The 17,792-nt window shown below is 40.8% G+C and overlaps 1 protein-coding gene across 1 annotated transcript in view; it reads right to left on the reverse strand.

The window, feature by feature from the left end:
* Window positions 1-13,929, reverse strand: part of STPG4 (sperm-tail PG-rich repeat containing 4) — a 40,088-nt gene extending 26,159 nt beyond the window's left edge. Inside the window, exons 1-5 of the mRNA XM_044262420.1 lie at window positions 13,849-13,929; window positions 11,852-11,911; window positions 10,282-10,539; window positions 575-639; window positions 306-360 (exon numbers count right to left, since the gene is read on the reverse strand). Of these exons, the coding sequence (XP_044118355.1) occupies window positions 306-360; window positions 575-639; window positions 10,282-10,539; window positions 11,852-11,911; window positions 13,849-13,929 (519 nt within the window). The remainder of the gene's footprint in view (window positions 1-305; window positions 361-574; window positions 640-10,281; window positions 10,540-11,851; window positions 11,912-13,848) is intronic.
* Window positions 13,930-17,792: the final 3,863 nt, after the last annotated feature.

Genomic DNA, 17,792 nt, shown 5'->3' on the forward strand with positions numbered 1-17,792 from the left:
CTGTGGGTGACTTCACTGAGAATGGGATAACCCACTGAGCCACCCAGGCGCCCCAAAAGGGAAGACCTACAGAAAGGGAAAGAGCTTTTACTTTTCTTCTATACCTTGACACAAATGGGTTATTTACTTTGAAGTCCCTGGTATATCTTCAGATATACTTTAAGTATATCTTAAATCAATTACATTAATCATTCATTGCTTTTATACTAAAATGATCAAAATGTTAATCTTGATATGTCAAAATGAACCACTGCATATTTTAAACATCAAATTCATCATGTTTTAATTGTCTGCAATATACTTACAGGAGTGAAGCAGCCTGTTGGAAATCTTTGAACTGTAGAACGAAATACGAAGCTCCTATGTGGGGAAAAAAAAAAAAAGATGTTCTAAATCCATTTTTTAATATGAGAACATTGTTAATTTATTTCCTGTCTCTCACTAAATATTTGAAAATGCGAATCTAGAGATGATGGGCATAAATAAGGTTTAAAAGCCATTAGTATTGGTTAAATATATAAATTAAAAGGCAAGAGTGAAATTATTAAAAGCAATTTAATAGGTGTATAGTTACCTGGAAGCGTGCTTGGGAACCGGTGCAGGAAGTAGATCGTATTGCCCTGGTGAGAGCTTAACTGACTGCAGAGAATGGACGAGGACACCAAAAATAGATTAATACAGGTCTTAAGCTCACTTTATCTTATTACCTGTCATTTGTAATCCTTTATTTTATGACCATACAGTTTTATGTCATTTATTCTCTGTCTTAATAGTGGGAAAAGTTCATTTTCAAAGATGAAACCTGAAAACATTCAACAAAGAGTCCTTCTTCATGGTAAACTTTATGATAGTGTGCCTGAAAGGCATAAAAGAATTCTGTAAAATTGATCCTATTTTAAATGTACTAGACCTAACAAATCCATTCAACTACCATTTGGTGAGCCTGCTCTGTGGGTAGAGCACTGCTAGGTGTGGTGGGGAATATAAGGGTAAGGGAGATATGGCTCCTGGCCAGTAGGAGTGTGAAAGCACATACATAACAATTCTTTTTTTTTTTTTAAGATTTTATTTATTTGATAGAGCAATGAAGAGAGAGCACAAGTAGGCAGAGTGGCAGACAGAGGGAGAGGGAGAAGCAGGCTCTCCACTGAGCAGGGAGCCCAACGTGGGGCTTGATCCCTGGGCCCTGGGGATCGATTAACTGACTGAGCCACCCAGGTGCCCCTATGTAAACAATTCTAATATAAAATACTATAAATAAAATGATAAAAGACAAATTGGAGACTTGGGAGTCAGGAGAGATTAAAACCAACTAATGACCCACACCTAATCTCACATACTCAGTGGTGAAAAACTAGAAGATTTTCCTCTAAAGTCAGGAGCAGGACAAGGGTGTTCACTCTTTCCATTCCTATTCAACATAGTATTGGAAGCCCTAACCAGAATAATTAGGCAAGAAAAAGAAATAACAACCTAAGTGTCCACTGATGGAGGAGTGGGTAATGAATATATACATCTGATAAAAATGCTATATATGTGTGTGATCCTTTGTATGATCATACTTGTGTGTGTGTGTGTATCAAAGGAATATTATTCAACTACGAAAAAAGAAATTCTGCCATTTGCAATAACAGGGTTGAAACTGGAGCACATTTTGCCAAGTGCAATAAGACAGATACTGTTTTGTATCACTCATATGTGGGATCTAATGATCATACCTCAATAAAGCCAGGGGTTGGGGCGGGGATAATTAAATAAATAAATCCAACCTAGTGGTTTAAAGATGGCAAAGACTGAAATTTGATTGGGGTTTCAGGGAAGGCAGAACTTCCTCGAAGCGGCCATGGAGGACACTTTAAGGAGGAATGTTGCAAAAGAGGCTGTCTGCCCATTGCCAAGCTTGTTGCAAAGTACCTGGTAAGCTCCATCGTCTCTGGATCTACAGGTATTAACCCAGGAGTATGTGACTGAAGGCAGTGTCAGGAAGTGGTATGCACGGAGACTGGGGTGTGTGACAGAGAGGAGGAAGAGAGGGAAGGAGAACTAGGAGCCAGGGGAAAGAAGACTGACCCAATCTCCAGAAATACCTAGGTTGAAGGAGCTAGCAAGAAGGACTTGTGTTACAAAATCCTGGAAAGAAGCCTGCCTGGAAATGAACAATATCCCCTACCCCTATTATTTTAAAACCAGGTTTAGAAATACAAGGCTGCCTCTGCTGAAAATGAGGCATCCAAACCCTGGCATAATCTGCTACAAGGAAGTTCAGCTGTTATATTTTGCCCCACAGCTGTCTTTCACATATTAATACCATTTTGATTGCAGGGGCAGCTTTTTGTGGCTACAGTGATAATATCAGTAAATACAGATTTTATGATGAAATACATACGTTGTCCTGATGCACCTGTGCCTTGTTAATTGTTCACTGGACATAATAAACACCAAGGAAACGTGAGTTTGTTTGTTTGTTTAATCATACCATGGGAGCACAGGAATGTATTTTAAGCCAGCGCTTTCTTTGGGGTCATAGCATTTCAGTTCAGGTCACTATCTCAGGGTCCTAAGAAGGAGTCCAACCACAGGCTCCATGCTCAGTGAGGAGTCAGCTTGAGATTCATTCTCCCTCTGCCCCACCCACTGCTGGCACACTCACGTTCTTCCTCTAAAACAGATAAATAAATCTTTTTAAAAATACACAATGAGTTGTTCCATCTACATTTTGCATTTCATTATCCTAACGTTTAAGTCTCTAGTTCCCTATAATATTATTTGTCAGCCCCTCTTTGGGCACAAGTTTTCTCTCCATGGGTATTTTGTCAATGCAAAACCATTCTGTTGAAAATTCCACCAGCCATTATTTTTACCATGCAATGCTTTTCAAATTAACGTGTCTTCAAAGACATCATCTTTACAGCTATAAACACAGCTAACAACGATCAATGAATCACCAGATTTTCTCAACATCAGTCGGCTCAAGTCATGATCCCAGGGCTGCAAGATCAAGCCCTACATCGAGCTCTCTGCTTAGCAGAGAGTCTGCTTGGGATTCTCTCTTTACCTCCCCACCCCCATTCTCTCTCTCTCTCTCTCTCTAAAATAAAAATAAATAAATCTTTTAAAAAATTAAAATAAAATAGGGGCACCTAGGTGGCTCAGTCGGTTAAGGGTCTGCCTTTAGCTCAGGTTATGATCCCAGAGTCCTGGGATTAAGCCCTGTGTTGGGCATCCTGCTCAGTGGGAATCTGTTTTTCCCTTTCTTTCACCCTCTGACCCTCTCCCCTGCTGTGCCCTTGCTCACTCTCTATGTCTCTCTCAAATGAATAAATTTAAAAAAAAATTTTAATAATAAAAAATTCAAAAATAAAATGGACCCTTTGGCTCATTTCCTTCCCTTTGGCTCATTTTCTAAGTTAATAGGGGTGCCTTTCCAGCCTGACAATCCCCCTTTGACCTGAGAGTTGGGAGAGGCGGAATCGCCAAATTTGTTTCCTTTTGTGTGGCTTCATCTTCCAAGGCAAAAGCCTGGACAGAAGTTTGAAGCAATTTAAAAATTTTGTTTCTGATTTTAATGGAAATGTTCCCAACCTAGGAAGTAAATAAGAGAAGTTTTAAAATGGAAAATGTAATGAGATAAAATAGAAAATATGTTGGGAAAAATTTTGATTTCTTTACAAATGAGCATGATTGGAAAGAATATTACTTGCTTGCATTCGAAGTCTACAGAAAGAACAAAATAATGGTAAGTCTCCTTGTGCCCTATGTAACCCTTACTTCTCAAATGGAAATCACTGTTAATGATTGCTTAAATAACTCTCAAGAAAGGAAGCTTTTAATATATAGGTATATCTGTTTTCATTCATACAAATGGAATTATGCTATAAATATTGGTTTCTTGAGTATTTTATTAATATGTATCTTGGAGATGTTTCCATATCAACACATAGATTCACCTCACTATTTTTATTTTTTTAATTTTTTCTTAAGATTTTATTTATTTGACACAGAGAGAAAGATCACAGGTAGGCAGAGAGGCAGGGAGAGAGAGGGGGAAGCAGGTTCCCCACCAAGCAGAGAGCCCAATTCGGGGCTCAACCCTAGGACCCTGAGATCATGACCTGAGCCGAAGGCAGAGACTTAACCCACTGAGCCACCCAGGCACCGATTTATATGCATTTTTAAAGAGATTTTATTTATTTATTTGTCAGAGAGAGAGCGAGACAGAACACAAGCAGTGAAAGCAGCAGGCAGAGGGAGCAGCAGGCTCCCCACTGAGAAAGGAGCTTGATGCAGGACTTGATTCCAGGACCCTGGGATCATGACCCGAGCTGAAGGCAGACACTTAACCAATGGAACCACCCAGGAATCCCTTACTATATGCCTTTAAAGCTGCTAGGAATTACCAAATTACCTTCCAAAATACTTGCAACAATTTGTATTATACAAACAGTGTGTGAGAATATGTTTTCCATACCCTCTTTGCCAATAACGGGTATCATCAAACTTACACTGTTTATCATCTGACAGGCAAAAAAACCCAAAAAAAGTGTCTAGCTGCTTTTGTTCCTTTGTAATTATTTAATTATTAGCTGAAGCCAAGCATCACTTTGTGCCTTTTTTTTTTTTTTTTTTTTGGAACTGGTATGTCTCTTTGTGAATTGCCAGTTCATATCCTTTCTTCATTTTTAAACTAGACTATCTATTTCAATTGGATTATAAGAGAACGTGACTCTATTCCAGGAAATAATATTGCACTGTATGTTAACTATCTGAAATTAAAAAAAAAAGAACATGACTCATTTTTACCCGTCAGTGCAAAAGTGTGGAAGCCGCATGGTCACTGACTCACTGGCTATAGACAGGGGCGGAGTCACTATCTTCTTCCTTTCCTGTGCATGGTCAGGAGACTGGCACAGACATAGCAGACTTCGGGTTGTTCAGGAGCACCCCAGCACGCTGATTTCAAGTTTATACTTTAACATTTCCCATTTCAGTCATTTGATCCATGTTTTTAGTTGAAAACATAAACAGTGGATGTAAAATGGTACAAGATTTATTATATTCTGCAAGAGAGAGATGCAGGATGGCACAATTTTTCTGTAAAAGCATTTGGCAATGCATCTCTAAAGACTTAGCTGCATTCCTTTCCCTAACTACTCCACTCTGTGACTAACAGCAGAAAATGCTGAATACATCAGGATATGTACATCTAGTAGAATACTATGCAGCTATTTGAGATGATGTAGAGAACACATAAGGGTGTGGAAAAGATTCACAGTATATTTCTAAGGGGAAAAAAGGTCTGGTTTCTATTAGTGGTGAGCTAGGTTATTTGGATGATGAGCTTTCTCACTGCAGACAACTACTAGAAATGAGGAATAAAATATTAAAAGCAAATAAGCAAGAGTTTTTAAAATGACAAGAAATTGCTAAGCAGATAATAAGGAAATTTAAGAACCCCAAAGCAAGACATAGCAAGAAGCCAGAGAGGTTAAGTGGCCAAGTTTTGCCCAGAGGATGTTTGTTGGTTCAGACTAAACTCAGCAGAAGAACAGAGCTGCATTTTCTTATGAGGATCCAGAGGCCAAACCTTAGGTCCATCAGTGATGGTGATCTAATGGGGGTCCTACCCACAGGAATTAGAGACCTTAGAAGAGCACTTTCTGAAAGTAAGCCCTCCCGTATCACCCAATGCTAAGAGTCTGTACACAGAGTTGCCTTGGTGCTAAGCAGAATTGAAAAAGGGGGGAAAATCCACTACTGAGAGAGTTTAACTATGGACTGGTCCCTTTCACAAAGTGCCATCACTGGAGTGCCCCAAGAATACATGAGCAGTGTATTTCAAGTGGCCTCAGATTGGTAGCTACCCCCTAAAGCAGAACCAAAAGCAAGCCTTCCCTGATGGAAAACACTTTCATTTAGGTCTTAGGGTTCATGAAAATCAGTTTTGAGGATCAGTGAACAATGTACACAGGGTCAAAGAAAATCACACATCCAAAGAAACAAATAGAGTAAGACCCAGACAGATATCGAAGAGCTGGATAATTGTTCATTCATTCCACATTCAATGCATATTAATCATCAGACACTGTTCTAAAGGCAAAGATGTAACAGTGAGTAAAAAAGATAAATATTTATGTCCTTATGAAGCTCATGGGGGAAAACAGACAACAAAAAATAAATGCAAAGTACAAGTAAATTATAAAGTGTATTGATGGCTACAGATGCTAAAGAAAAAATAAGAAGGTCAGGATTCCCTCCTAAGGTCAGGAGTGTCAGGTGGTGAATTTAAATGGGGCTTATTAAGAAGGTGACACTTGAAGAAAGACCTGAAGAAGGAGATGGAGTGAGCCATGCAGATAGATGGAATAAGAGCATTCCAGAAGAAGGAAGATCCAATGCAAGGACAGGTGCAAGTGGCAAGCTCAAGCAGCAGCCAGGAGACCAGGGGCAGGAAGAGAGGGAGATGAAGCCAGGTCCCAATAAACCTGCTGACCCTGAGAACAGCCACTCAAGAGGTCACACCCACTGTCACAAAGATTCTCAATCAGGAAGGAGATGGGTTTGTTGGTTAGTTGGTTGGCTGGCTGGCTTTATTACCCCCTTCTCACTCCGAGGGAATATTTGGCAATGTCTGGAGAGGGTTTGGGTTGTTACAACTGGGAGGGGGATTGCTAATGGCATCTACTTAGTTTATGGCATCTAATTATCCAGGAATGCTGCTGAACATCCTACAAAGTTCAGAATAGACCCCACGACAAAGGGCTATACCATCCAAAAATGTCAATAGTGCCAAAGTTGAGAAATCCTGACTTAGACATACAAGTGCAGAGGTCAAGAAAGCAGTTGGATACACAAGTCCAGAGTTCAAGAGAGAAGTCTGGGAAGGAGATATAAACTTGGAAATCTCCAACAATAAGATGGTGTCCAAAGCCTTGGGGCTGAATGAAATCACCAAGCAAGGGAGTGTAGATGGGGAAGAGGGTCAGGGGTGCTCCTACATGAAGAAGTCAGGGAGAAGGGGCTGAAGGAGGTGAGAAGAGAGAAGAGGGAGGGCTGAGGATGAGGACTTGGGGTTTTGGAAAGAGGGGAGATGTGAGATAAAGCCACCTGCAAGAGTGGCAGAGAAAACACCAGGGAAGTCTGTTCAGTGGCAGGAAAGGTGAAGAATTTAAAATGAGGCCAGTCATTCAGCAACATGGATGCAGGGACTAAGTTCCTAGAGACTTGGACTTAACCAGTGTGACAGCCTTGCTAGACAGGTAAGATGAACCCCCTGGGTAGGGACTGCGGACGTGTGCAGGGGGAAACTCTAAAGTGACAAGGACCTAAAGCTCCTGGAGGAAGGAAAACATCAGAAAGTCAGAGGCACTGAAAAAGGAGGTCAGATCCATGGATTAGGGATGGGGAGGACAGAAAAATTTGGGGGGGGTTAGGGTGCTAGGGTGAGCGAAACAGAAGATTAGGAGAGGGTGAGAAGAACGGGTTGCCTGCAGTTGAGACTGTGGAGGGTTAAAATGATTGGTCTTGAGAAACTCTAAGGAGTGTAAAAAACAAAAAAACAACAAAGCCAAGAAACCCAACCAAACAAACAAACCAACTCTAAAGAGCGAGTGGCTGAGGCAGAGGAGAATTCAAGAAACTGAAAAGCCAGGTTGTTGGAAGATCACACACGGGTGTACTAAAATCATGACAGGCGCTTTGGAGAGAGTGGGGGCACGGAGGAGCTGAAATCATCCAGAAACGATTGGGAGAAACCCAGGGGCCACTGGAGAATGGCAACAAGGCCAAGAGATGCTCATAACACTGTAGACAGGGAGAGACACAGCCCCACATCTGCACATATGTCCTACAACAAAAACCTATTTCTCCTCCAACATAAATACAGAAAGAATTATTGTAAAAATCATAGGGCCATCTCAAACAGTCTTTGGAAAGAGCCAGACATAGATGAGTATACACGGATGTGCGCACACACACATACACACATGCACACACATCCACATCTGATCTAAGTCTTTGATACAGATGCTCCAGTAAGTTACATGTATCAGCATAAAGGTGTTGAAAATAGCAAAAAATTTCTTACAAATAAAAAAGCAGCACTAAGGCGGGTATAAAGTGAATGTTCTATTAAAAATTGTGAAACTGGAGAATATAGTTCCATATTAATAAATGACAATGTCTACTCTATCTACTTCAGATTCAAATTATTATTTTACTGAGCTTTGTGTTTAAAAAAAAAACAAAACAAAACAGATTGTGAATTTTATTGGTGAGTAAACAATGCTACATCTGAATGTCTCTCCTCCTGAGAACATTGTCGTAGATCCTTTGAAAACAGCAAATTAGGAAAACATCTAATTCTTCCATTTTCTATAGCACAATCCTTTGGGGGAGGTCGGGAGAGAGAGGAGAAAGAAACAGAAAGAGTTTGTTTTCAGGTTTTATCTACCCCTCTGGTTAAGCCAAATTCTTATGTTCTTTTAAAGCTTTAGATTTTGCCTAATACCAACCTTCTATGTTTTCTCCTTTTATCAGTGGGCCTTGACCTACCCTCAATATCCCCTAAGAGCAAGAAGAGAGGAAACAGAAGGGCAGTAAACAGTGGTGCAGAATGAGGAAGGAGGATTCTGCCCTGGGGGTGGCCAGAATGATTTCACATGTAGCATGGTTACCCGATACTGAGCCATAAAAGTCAGCATAATTTAGTGTTTGTATTCATCCACTGAAGCAAACAGGATAAGATTTACCCAATGAACATTTATCGCTCTGCCCTGTTTCAAAGCCATAATTTGCAAAACAGTAGGAAAGGTTCCGTGTTGGCTATGACAGGCTCATCCTGCTGAAAATGTCTTGTCCATCTCCACAACCACAGCCCTTGCATATAATTCAACCTCCAGTGGCAATGCATTTCTTCTCAGGTTATCACAATATTCTGATAAAGTTGTAGGGGTTGATACTAATACTAGCTTCTTTATAAATGGGAAGCCTGGGCCTCATGGGTGGCTCGGTCAGTTAAGCATCTGCTTTTGGCTCAGGTCATGATCGCAGGGTTCAAGCCTGGGGTTAAAGCCCCGCATGGGGATCCCTACTCAGTGGGCATTCTGCTTCTCCCTCTGAGCCTCCCCTACTCATGTTTTCTTACTCTCTCCCTCTCTCAAATAAATAAGTGAAATCTTTAATAAATGGGAGGCCTCAAGTCCCCAGTCCCAAAGGCCAAGTCACAAGTCTCTTTCTGCCAGCCTTCCCCAGTGTTATGCCCCTCCCTTGAACACCTCCCTTTATATACCCCCGAACTCTGCCGCTCGTTCACAGCTGGAGGCGCTCTGGACAAGGCACCAAATTGGGCTCAGAAACCCTCAGTTAAAAGTACTGCCTTACCTACCCTATCTACATGCCTCTGAACAAGTGACTTAGTATCCACTCACCATGGTTTTCACATAAAAAATGGGGGTAACATCTGTTCTGCATATTTCAGAATGCTGGGGAAGAACAACTATGAGAATACGTGGGGAAACTCACAGTAAGCTATTAAGAGCCACATAAATGTCATGTATTATTCAAGGTCCGGCTTGGGTCCTACTTAATCCTGGGAGCCTTCCAGCTTTTCAACTCAGCCTACACTGAATACCCCTGGCATTTCCTGCCATGCTATTTATCTTAGCACTTGATATATTTGTTCTTGTATTCTTACTCAAATACTCCCCAGTCAGGAACATCTTCTCTGCACAGAACCTAGCCCGGGACTGGAAGCACAGCGGTGCTCTTATTTCCAGTGTTATGAATGAACTGGCAGAGCAGAGCATAGAATGTGACCTTCCTGGTACCGCAGGGCTCACTTCTACAAGACATTTTTAAAAAGCTTCCCCTATGGTATCTGGTTATATTCACACTCTAATTAAAGGGCACTACTTACTGGAAAATTTTTCTCTTTGGAAGAAGAGGGTACACTGTATGAACTGCCTGAGGAAATAGAAGTATGGCCCAAACACAGATAAGTTTCCAGAAGCTCCCCCAAGTCAGGGGAATCCCTCCAAGAGTGCCTGGAGAGGGAACAGTTTTTCCCATGTATTCTCAGGTTAAGGAGGCCTCACAGGGGAAAATCCTGCTGGACGTGACGTACTTGCAAATCAGGAAGCCCTTGTTTGATTTCTGTAGGCAAATAAGGCATCCTATAGGTTTTCAATTTCTCCTGGGGAAGAGGCACTCAAAGTTCATAGGATATTCTCCTCAGGGACTACTGGTAGCTTTTCCACAAAAACCCAGCTGCTAGGAACACCTTACCTGATCTTTGTAAACCGGCGTGCTGGCACTTGACCTCGGTTTGTCTTTAAATGAGTATGAGGCCAGCTGCTTCTTTAACAAGTCCAAGAAGTCAGGAGGTGCGTACAGGGGAAGGTCATTTAGTACCAGATTGTTTCTTTGCACAAGAGGTGGTCTTTTCCTTCCTTCGTTTTTAAAATTGTAGGTTGCTATCACTGGATTTAATAGGGATTCTTCAATGAAAGTTTTCAAGTGGTAAGTGCCAGGGATAGGAGTATTCTGTGGAAAATTGACATCATTTTTCAGATCAGTGTGCAAACTGGTAACAGCTCCTAAAACACTATTCTTCGAAGGGTCACTCTTACGAAGCATTACTTGCTGTTTTAAGGTTTAATAAAATTTTATCAAATATAGTAAACACTCCTGACAGAACCCTATTTCAAGAGAATCATGATCCTTTCCTTTCTGAGACAGTTGCTGAATGATAGCAAATGGGTTGCGGCCATAGTTGGAAGTTATTAACTTTTTAAAAAGTAACTTCAGAGATACAAAACCTTGATATGCAGTTGGGCTATAAATGTCAGGTCTCTCTTGAGACCACTCAGGATAGTTTCTTGACTAAAAAAAAAAAGTTAGCCTACTTCTGCTGGGTGGGTACTACATGTTTCTCTCTAACCCTCAAATGAGAAGCTGAAAAATAAGAACATGAGACTGAGGAGGAGCTGGCAGAACACGTGGTTTCATCAGCCCAATAGGAGGTTTGGTACTTTCACAGCACAGCCACAGTGTGGCTGCATGGCCAGACCTACAAGTTTAGTCCCTGCTGCTTTTGTGGCCGAATTTCCACTTAGCACCTGGCTTGGTTCTACCATTAAAATAAGTTCCATTTCAAAAAAGTTTTGGCCCATGGGCCCCTCTCTTATGAAGGGTCTGGACAGGAAATACTTCTACAATATGGAAATGCTATCACTTGAATAGGGGATCCTCTGGTCTTTTTTTCATCTATTACCACCTTGCTTTCCTAAGTTGACCATCTTAACAGAACTTATCACAAACTCTATACCATCTAAGATAAAAACTGAAACTCAAACCCCTTTTATAGAATGGAGGCGTTTTCTTGTGTAAGCTCACAAAGATCATAAACTAGATTGATCTTATCTAGATATCCTGTAAAATACCTAGATTCCTGGAGTTGTTTTATTTTGTCCTGCATCCAAATTTTAAAGTTAGTTTCTCAGTCAGATGCTGGTACTAAAAATTATAAATAGTGGGGTGCCTGGGTGGGTCAGTCGTTAAGCAACTGCCTTGGGTTCAGGTCATGAGGTCCTGGGATCGAGGCCCACATAGAGTTCCCTGCTCAGTGGGAAGACTGCTTCTCCCTTTCCCTCTCCCCCAGCTTGTGTTCCCTCTCTCACTGTCTCTCTCCCTGTCAAACAAATAAATAAAATCTTTTTTAAAAATTAAATAAATAAATAAAATTGTAAATAGGAAATAAGGTCCACTGTTTTCTTACAATTCTTAGTGACTTAAAATTTAAGGCTGATTAAACTATCAATAGAAATATGAATAGAAAGAATAAAAACACACATACTGTTAATGCTATTCTCCACCATCCTTCTCTTTCAACAGATGATGTCTTTCGCACTGGTTTCTATTAACAAACATAAAATGTGCTTACTCATTTGAGAGGTGATCCATGGAAGTTAATTATAAATATATTTTATAAAACATTTGCTTGAAGAAATCAATACCTGTGTCAAATTGGTCAGCCTGAATTAAAATAAAACTACATAATGATAAATTTTGCCTGTCATATTTCCTTAAATTGCTATATTTTGACTTGAAGTGCTTCTAAGTTCCCATCTAAATTCCCTTTGGAAAAATGAGAGTAATAAACAGCCTCATCTCAAAAGACATGTCATAAGGAAAATTAGATGTGACAAAAAAATTTGGTGTTCTTACGAAGGAAAGAGTCATGTAATTGACCAAAATTGTATCATAATAGATTTACGGTTAAGGTGATTGGGCTGGAAGTTCAAGGTGAAAGTGCATAGTCATCAAATTAACGTGATATTGGGATACAAATTCCTAGTGATATGGCAAATGTTGAAAACTGCCCTTTCCTGTTTTTATACACACTATCAAACATGTGTAGTACAAATATGATACAGCTAGTTCTCTCAGCTTGTCCAGCCAGATGTGACACCAAAGAGGCAGAATGACAGAGAAGCCAGATCACTTTGGGCTTGAGCTTGAGCTCTGTCACTTACTAACTAGGAGCACTAGGTAAGTTACTTAACCCTTACGAGCCTCAACTCCCTCTTAGAAGTATAAAAAAGGCATAAGAAGGTTGGCACGAGAATAAATCATTATACATTTAAAGACTTGGACCCAAACCCGGTGCTCAATAAATGGTTCCCTTTATTTTTAGCACCTCACCTGCCCAGTTAAAAAGCAGATGATTTTGGTATTGCTCAGTTTCCAAGGACGCTCTTGATTTCCACCTTAGGAACCTTATACCTATTTATTATTATTCCACATTTGTTTCAGCTTCACCACCAACAGAACACAGTTGTATAGTTTTTTCCTTTTGTACTACTTTCACTAGGGTAAAGTCATTAAAACAATAAATTGTACTTCCATTTATAATGCTTTTGTTATTACTATAAAATGTTATTTTATAGTAATTATATTATATATTTATAGTAATATATTATAACAGTAAAACTGATATAATTCATTCTTCCTTTTTAGCAACTTATACCCACTCTACTTATGAGTACCTCTGGGCTTTAGTTTTACTATGAAACGTGCATTTCTCTAAAAAACAAAACAAAACAAAACCCACTGTTTCTTACACAGTGCTAAGTCTGAATTTTTCCCTATATGTTCCCTTTATTAGATTTATGTTGAATCTTCTCTGTCGCACATTTAGTCACAGAAATCAAGCTTTCTCAGGCAGGTCAAGACAAGTCTCCCCCCTCTACCTGGGACCAGGAAAATGAAGTGGGAAGAAGGGAGAAGTAAACAGTACTTCTAAAGGAAGGTCATTGGCAGCTGCTGTTTTGTTTTGCCCAAGGCAAGCCAGCTAAACTCCACCCACTCATCACCGCAAATTCATTTTAGGGCTGAAGCACTTTACAAAAGATAGGCTAAACATCTCTTGCCCAAACATATTTAAAAACTAAACGAAGGTAGTTTAAGATATTTTATAAATACTAAAATACCAGACAGGGCACAAATGTGTGCGTTCGGCTACGTTAAAACCCATCCTTCTGGGCAGAGGGGGAAATGAAAGCAGTTGTCCAGCGCAGTTGGTAGTATGGAAGAAGTAAAGAAAATACAGAAAATAAAGGGTGAATGGAAGGATGAGGAGAGCAAGGGGAGAGGAAATAAAACCAAGTACACTCAGATAAAGATCAGGACCACTGGACTGCTGGGTAGGTAGAGGAAGGCAGGGAGAGGTGCGAAGCAAACCAAGGGGCGCAAAGGCCCAGCGTTAGGAAGTTCGGCCACCGGAGCCGAGGGCGGGGTGGGGGGGGCGGGCATGGCAGTCGGTAGTCGGGGCCGCGGGAAGTCAGTCTGTACCGTGGAAGTAACTACCAAACTGCCAGGGGCCATGTCTTCCCTTAGAGAATTGGAGGTGATGGCGATGATTGGCTGATCCATTGAGGCCTCCTCGCTCCGTCAGCGTCTGGTTGCCAGGAGGCGCCTGGGGCCCTGGGCTCCCGAGCGTGCGCAGGTGTCGGGTGGTGGGGAGGGGAGGCGGGCGAACCGAGGCCCCGTGCCTGCCGCGTGCACAGGAAATCGCTCCCCCCGTCACGCACACGTGCGGTGAGGGAGGCGCAGCGGAGCCCTGGGTGGGTCGCTGCCACAAGGGAGGCTTATAAAAGACGGTTTGTGGGAGCCTGAGCGTACCACAATCCCCACGGGCCTTTTCCAAATTACTCACACCCCCCAAGCTGGGAGACAGTGTTTTGTAGGCGTACTTCGCTTTAGCGCCAAAACCCAGCCCTAGCACCCACTTTCTAAGGCGGTTTCTAAGCTCCTCCGGATGGAAATTTGGGGGGTGTCTCTTTTCCTGCCTCTGGCGTTAGGAGCACTAGACACAGCGGGCTTCCGTAGCTGTGAAACGAAAGGCCACCCCTTTTTCCTGATAGTCCTTTTTCACTTTCAAGCTTTTAGCCGTAGCTTCTCAACCTTTACATAAACATTCTCATCTTTACAAACAGACCCACCCGTCAACGCTAGTAATCCCACTTTATGGAGTACCTGCGGTTTTCTAAATACTTAATACACAGTAATCTAATTTAGTCCTCACAACACTGCAAGGGGAGTAATTCCATTTTATGGGTGAGGAAAGAGGCTTCCTTGGACAATTTAGCATAGATAGTTGACTGGGCATCACATAGAAGTGGCAGAGGCAGAGTCCAAATCCAGGTTTTGCTCCAGCACCCCACTGTCCACTATACGGTAAGGTTTCTCCTTCCTTTCACAAGTTTCAAAAGTAGACTCCATTCTTTCAACTCCCATACTTGCCGAAAGACATCTTAATCTCACACGTGTACACACTTTCTATTCAAACTGCACTTGGTAAACTAGCCAGTGATCCGATCACCAAATTCAACGCTGATTCTTCCAACTATCTTGACCCCATTTGTCACTGCTGCATTGATTACTCCACTCCCTCAGTCCTGAATCCCTCTCCTCCACTACCAGGGTTTGACCACTCCCTGCTGTGATTTATTGTCTATAAATGTGATAATAAACCAGTATCTACCCACACAGGGTGATTATGAAGACCAACCTGAGTGAAATGTTTGGAACCATGTCTGGCACAAAGTATTTAGTAACTACAGACAATCATTCCCTTTGGAACAAAAAGCAAAATTCACAATCCAATTTCATCTCCTTTCCCTCATTAAAACCTCACACTCTGATGTATACTTGGAAACCCCAAACATGCCATCTTCACGTTTTTGTGTGCCCTTATGCTAAAATGCTATTTCCTTCTTCGACAGCCTGGCAAACTCAAAAGGCAACTCCTCTGAGAAACACTCCCTGGCCTAATTAATCCCTTGTAGCCCCAAGGACCCATGCCAATCTTTATGGGAGGATTCATTTTGACCAATTGTTTTCTCCCCTAATTTTTAAGCACTTCCCAAACCAGGTTTTTGTCTTAATTCTGAGTTTTCTGAACACAGGAGGGATTAAAATATTTGGATAAATGACTAGTTTAGAGGATGGACTAGCACACTGGTTTTCAAAAGTTAATGTGCATACAAAACATTTGGGGATCTTACGAAAATACAGATTCAGATTCTGAGGCAGGGCCCAAGATTCTGTAGGTGATTTTTTTTTTGAGTAGTGAGAGACTACTCAAAAGGGAGTACTCTCCAATAGGGAAAGGCTACTCCCATTTCATTTCTCTTAGTGGGATTCTAAATTCAACATACGAAAATACTAGAGGAAAAAAACAACCAGACACCAAGTTTGAAATCACAACTGAAATTATAAGGCCAAGAGGCTAATAACCAGAGTTTCCACAAATGTATGAGATTCAATCAAGTCACTGTTCCGGATTTCACTTTCTTATTTTGGCTGAGCCTGTAAAACTGGCCCAGCCAACTAGGGACTGGTACTCTAGAGACTAAAAGAATATGATGAAAGGTACAGAGAAGTCTAGAAACCCATACAAGGTGTGAAATAGAAAGAACATCTAGATGAGAAAATAGTTTTAAGTATCTCAAAAATAGAAACAGCATAGGTCAATGACTTCAAGGACTTCACCAATAAGACAGTTAACTAAGCATGCAGGATAAACAAAATGTCCTCTTAAGAAAGTCTTGTACGGGTGCCCGGGGGGGCTCAGTGGGCTAAATCCTCTGCCTTTGGCTCAGGTCATGATCCCAGGGTCCTGGGATCGAGCCCTGCATTGGGCTCTCTGCTTAGCAGGGAGCCTGCTTCCTCCTCTCTCTCTGCCTACTTGTGATCTGTCAAATAAATAAATTAATTAAATCTTTAAAAAAAAAAAGTCTTATAAAGTATCACTGAAAAAAATTTAAGATTTGTTTTCAGGTTATCTTAACAGCAGTTTTAAAAGGGTGGGGAGGCATTTATCTCTGGGTCTACACTAAGTAGAAGTCAATGGTGCCTCTCTATTCATCAGATCTTTAATAAAAATTCTGTAAAATACACCCTAAAGAATGGATTATTTTTAACTGCAGTAGTGATTTTTGTTAGAATAATCTGAGAGCAAACATGCTACAGACAGTAGAGGGAAGATTACCAATTACCACAATCTGGCTAAAACACAACAGGCAATATGGTTAAGATGTGAAGATACCCAGTTTAACACTGTTGTAGGAAATAGAATTGAGATATGAATCCAGCTCAGTACGTACCCAATATAAGTTACATAGGTAACTGCTCTATACTTCAGGGGAGCCTGGGTGGTGCGGCTGGGTAAGCGTCCGACTCTTGGTTTCAGCTCAGGTTGTGATCTCAGGATCAAGCCAAGTCAGCCAAGTCTGGCTCCACGCTCAGCAAGGACTCTACTTGAGTTTCCCTCTCCCATTTCCCTCTGCCCCTCCTCCCCAAGCTGCCACACTCTCAAAAATAAATCTAAACAAAACTGCAGTATCTTTTCATTTCCTATAAAATCTAAATAATGCCAACTTTGTGACTTTTGTGAATATAAAAATCAGCAATTAATGTGATATACAAAAGTACCCCCCAAATAGTGTGCTCCCTTCTACCTTGCTAAATATTTGAAAATGTAGGAACTGGAACTACAGAAGTGAGAAAGATAACTGACTCTTATTAGAGTCATATGTGGCTTAACAGCATAGTATGATCAACTGAACTCTTCCTATTGTAAATGTTAAGGACTATGCTAAGTGTTTTACCTTCACTACTACAAAAGACAAGTTAAAAACCAGTTGGGTAAATTATACCCATTTTGCAAGTATGATAACTGAAGCTTAGATAATACTGACCTAAGTTTACTCAAGCAGGGATCTGAGAACTTGAGAAATCTGAGAACTTGTTGAAATATAACTCCAAAGCCCGTGTTATCTTGCTGGCCTTCCTTTTGACTCAACAGTTCCATGTAATGAAGGTCTTCCTATTTAACTGATTGTCTGCCTAATATGTAACAATGTAATTCCCCATTAAGATTATCAATGCCTATAATTTCCCTTTAAAACCCACTTCTCTCTCTTGTCCTTCAACAACCATTCAGTTTTGTATTTTCTGGTAGAATAAAAATGGTATTAAAATAGTCCAAGATGAAAAAAAAAAAAAGTTCAAGATGGGCAGTAACCTGCCAAAGGGACTTACCCCCGGGAAGATATACCTGTGGCTACAATAATCAATGTTTTATACTGTTTTAATATACTTTATATGAATATACTTTATATAAATATACTTTTAGTATACTTAATGTTTTAATACACTTTAATGTTTTAATCTTGGCTCTGGTTTGCTCTGGAATCTTTCATTAAATATTGTTAAGTATTTAAAAGGCAGCT

The sequence above is a fragment of the Neovison vison genome, chromosome 8 (genome assembly GCF_020171115.1).
Source record: "Neovison vison isolate M4711 chromosome 8, ASM_NN_V1, whole genome shotgun sequence".
NCBI lineage: Eukaryota > Metazoa > Chordata > Mammalia > Carnivora > Mustelidae > Neogale > Neogale vison.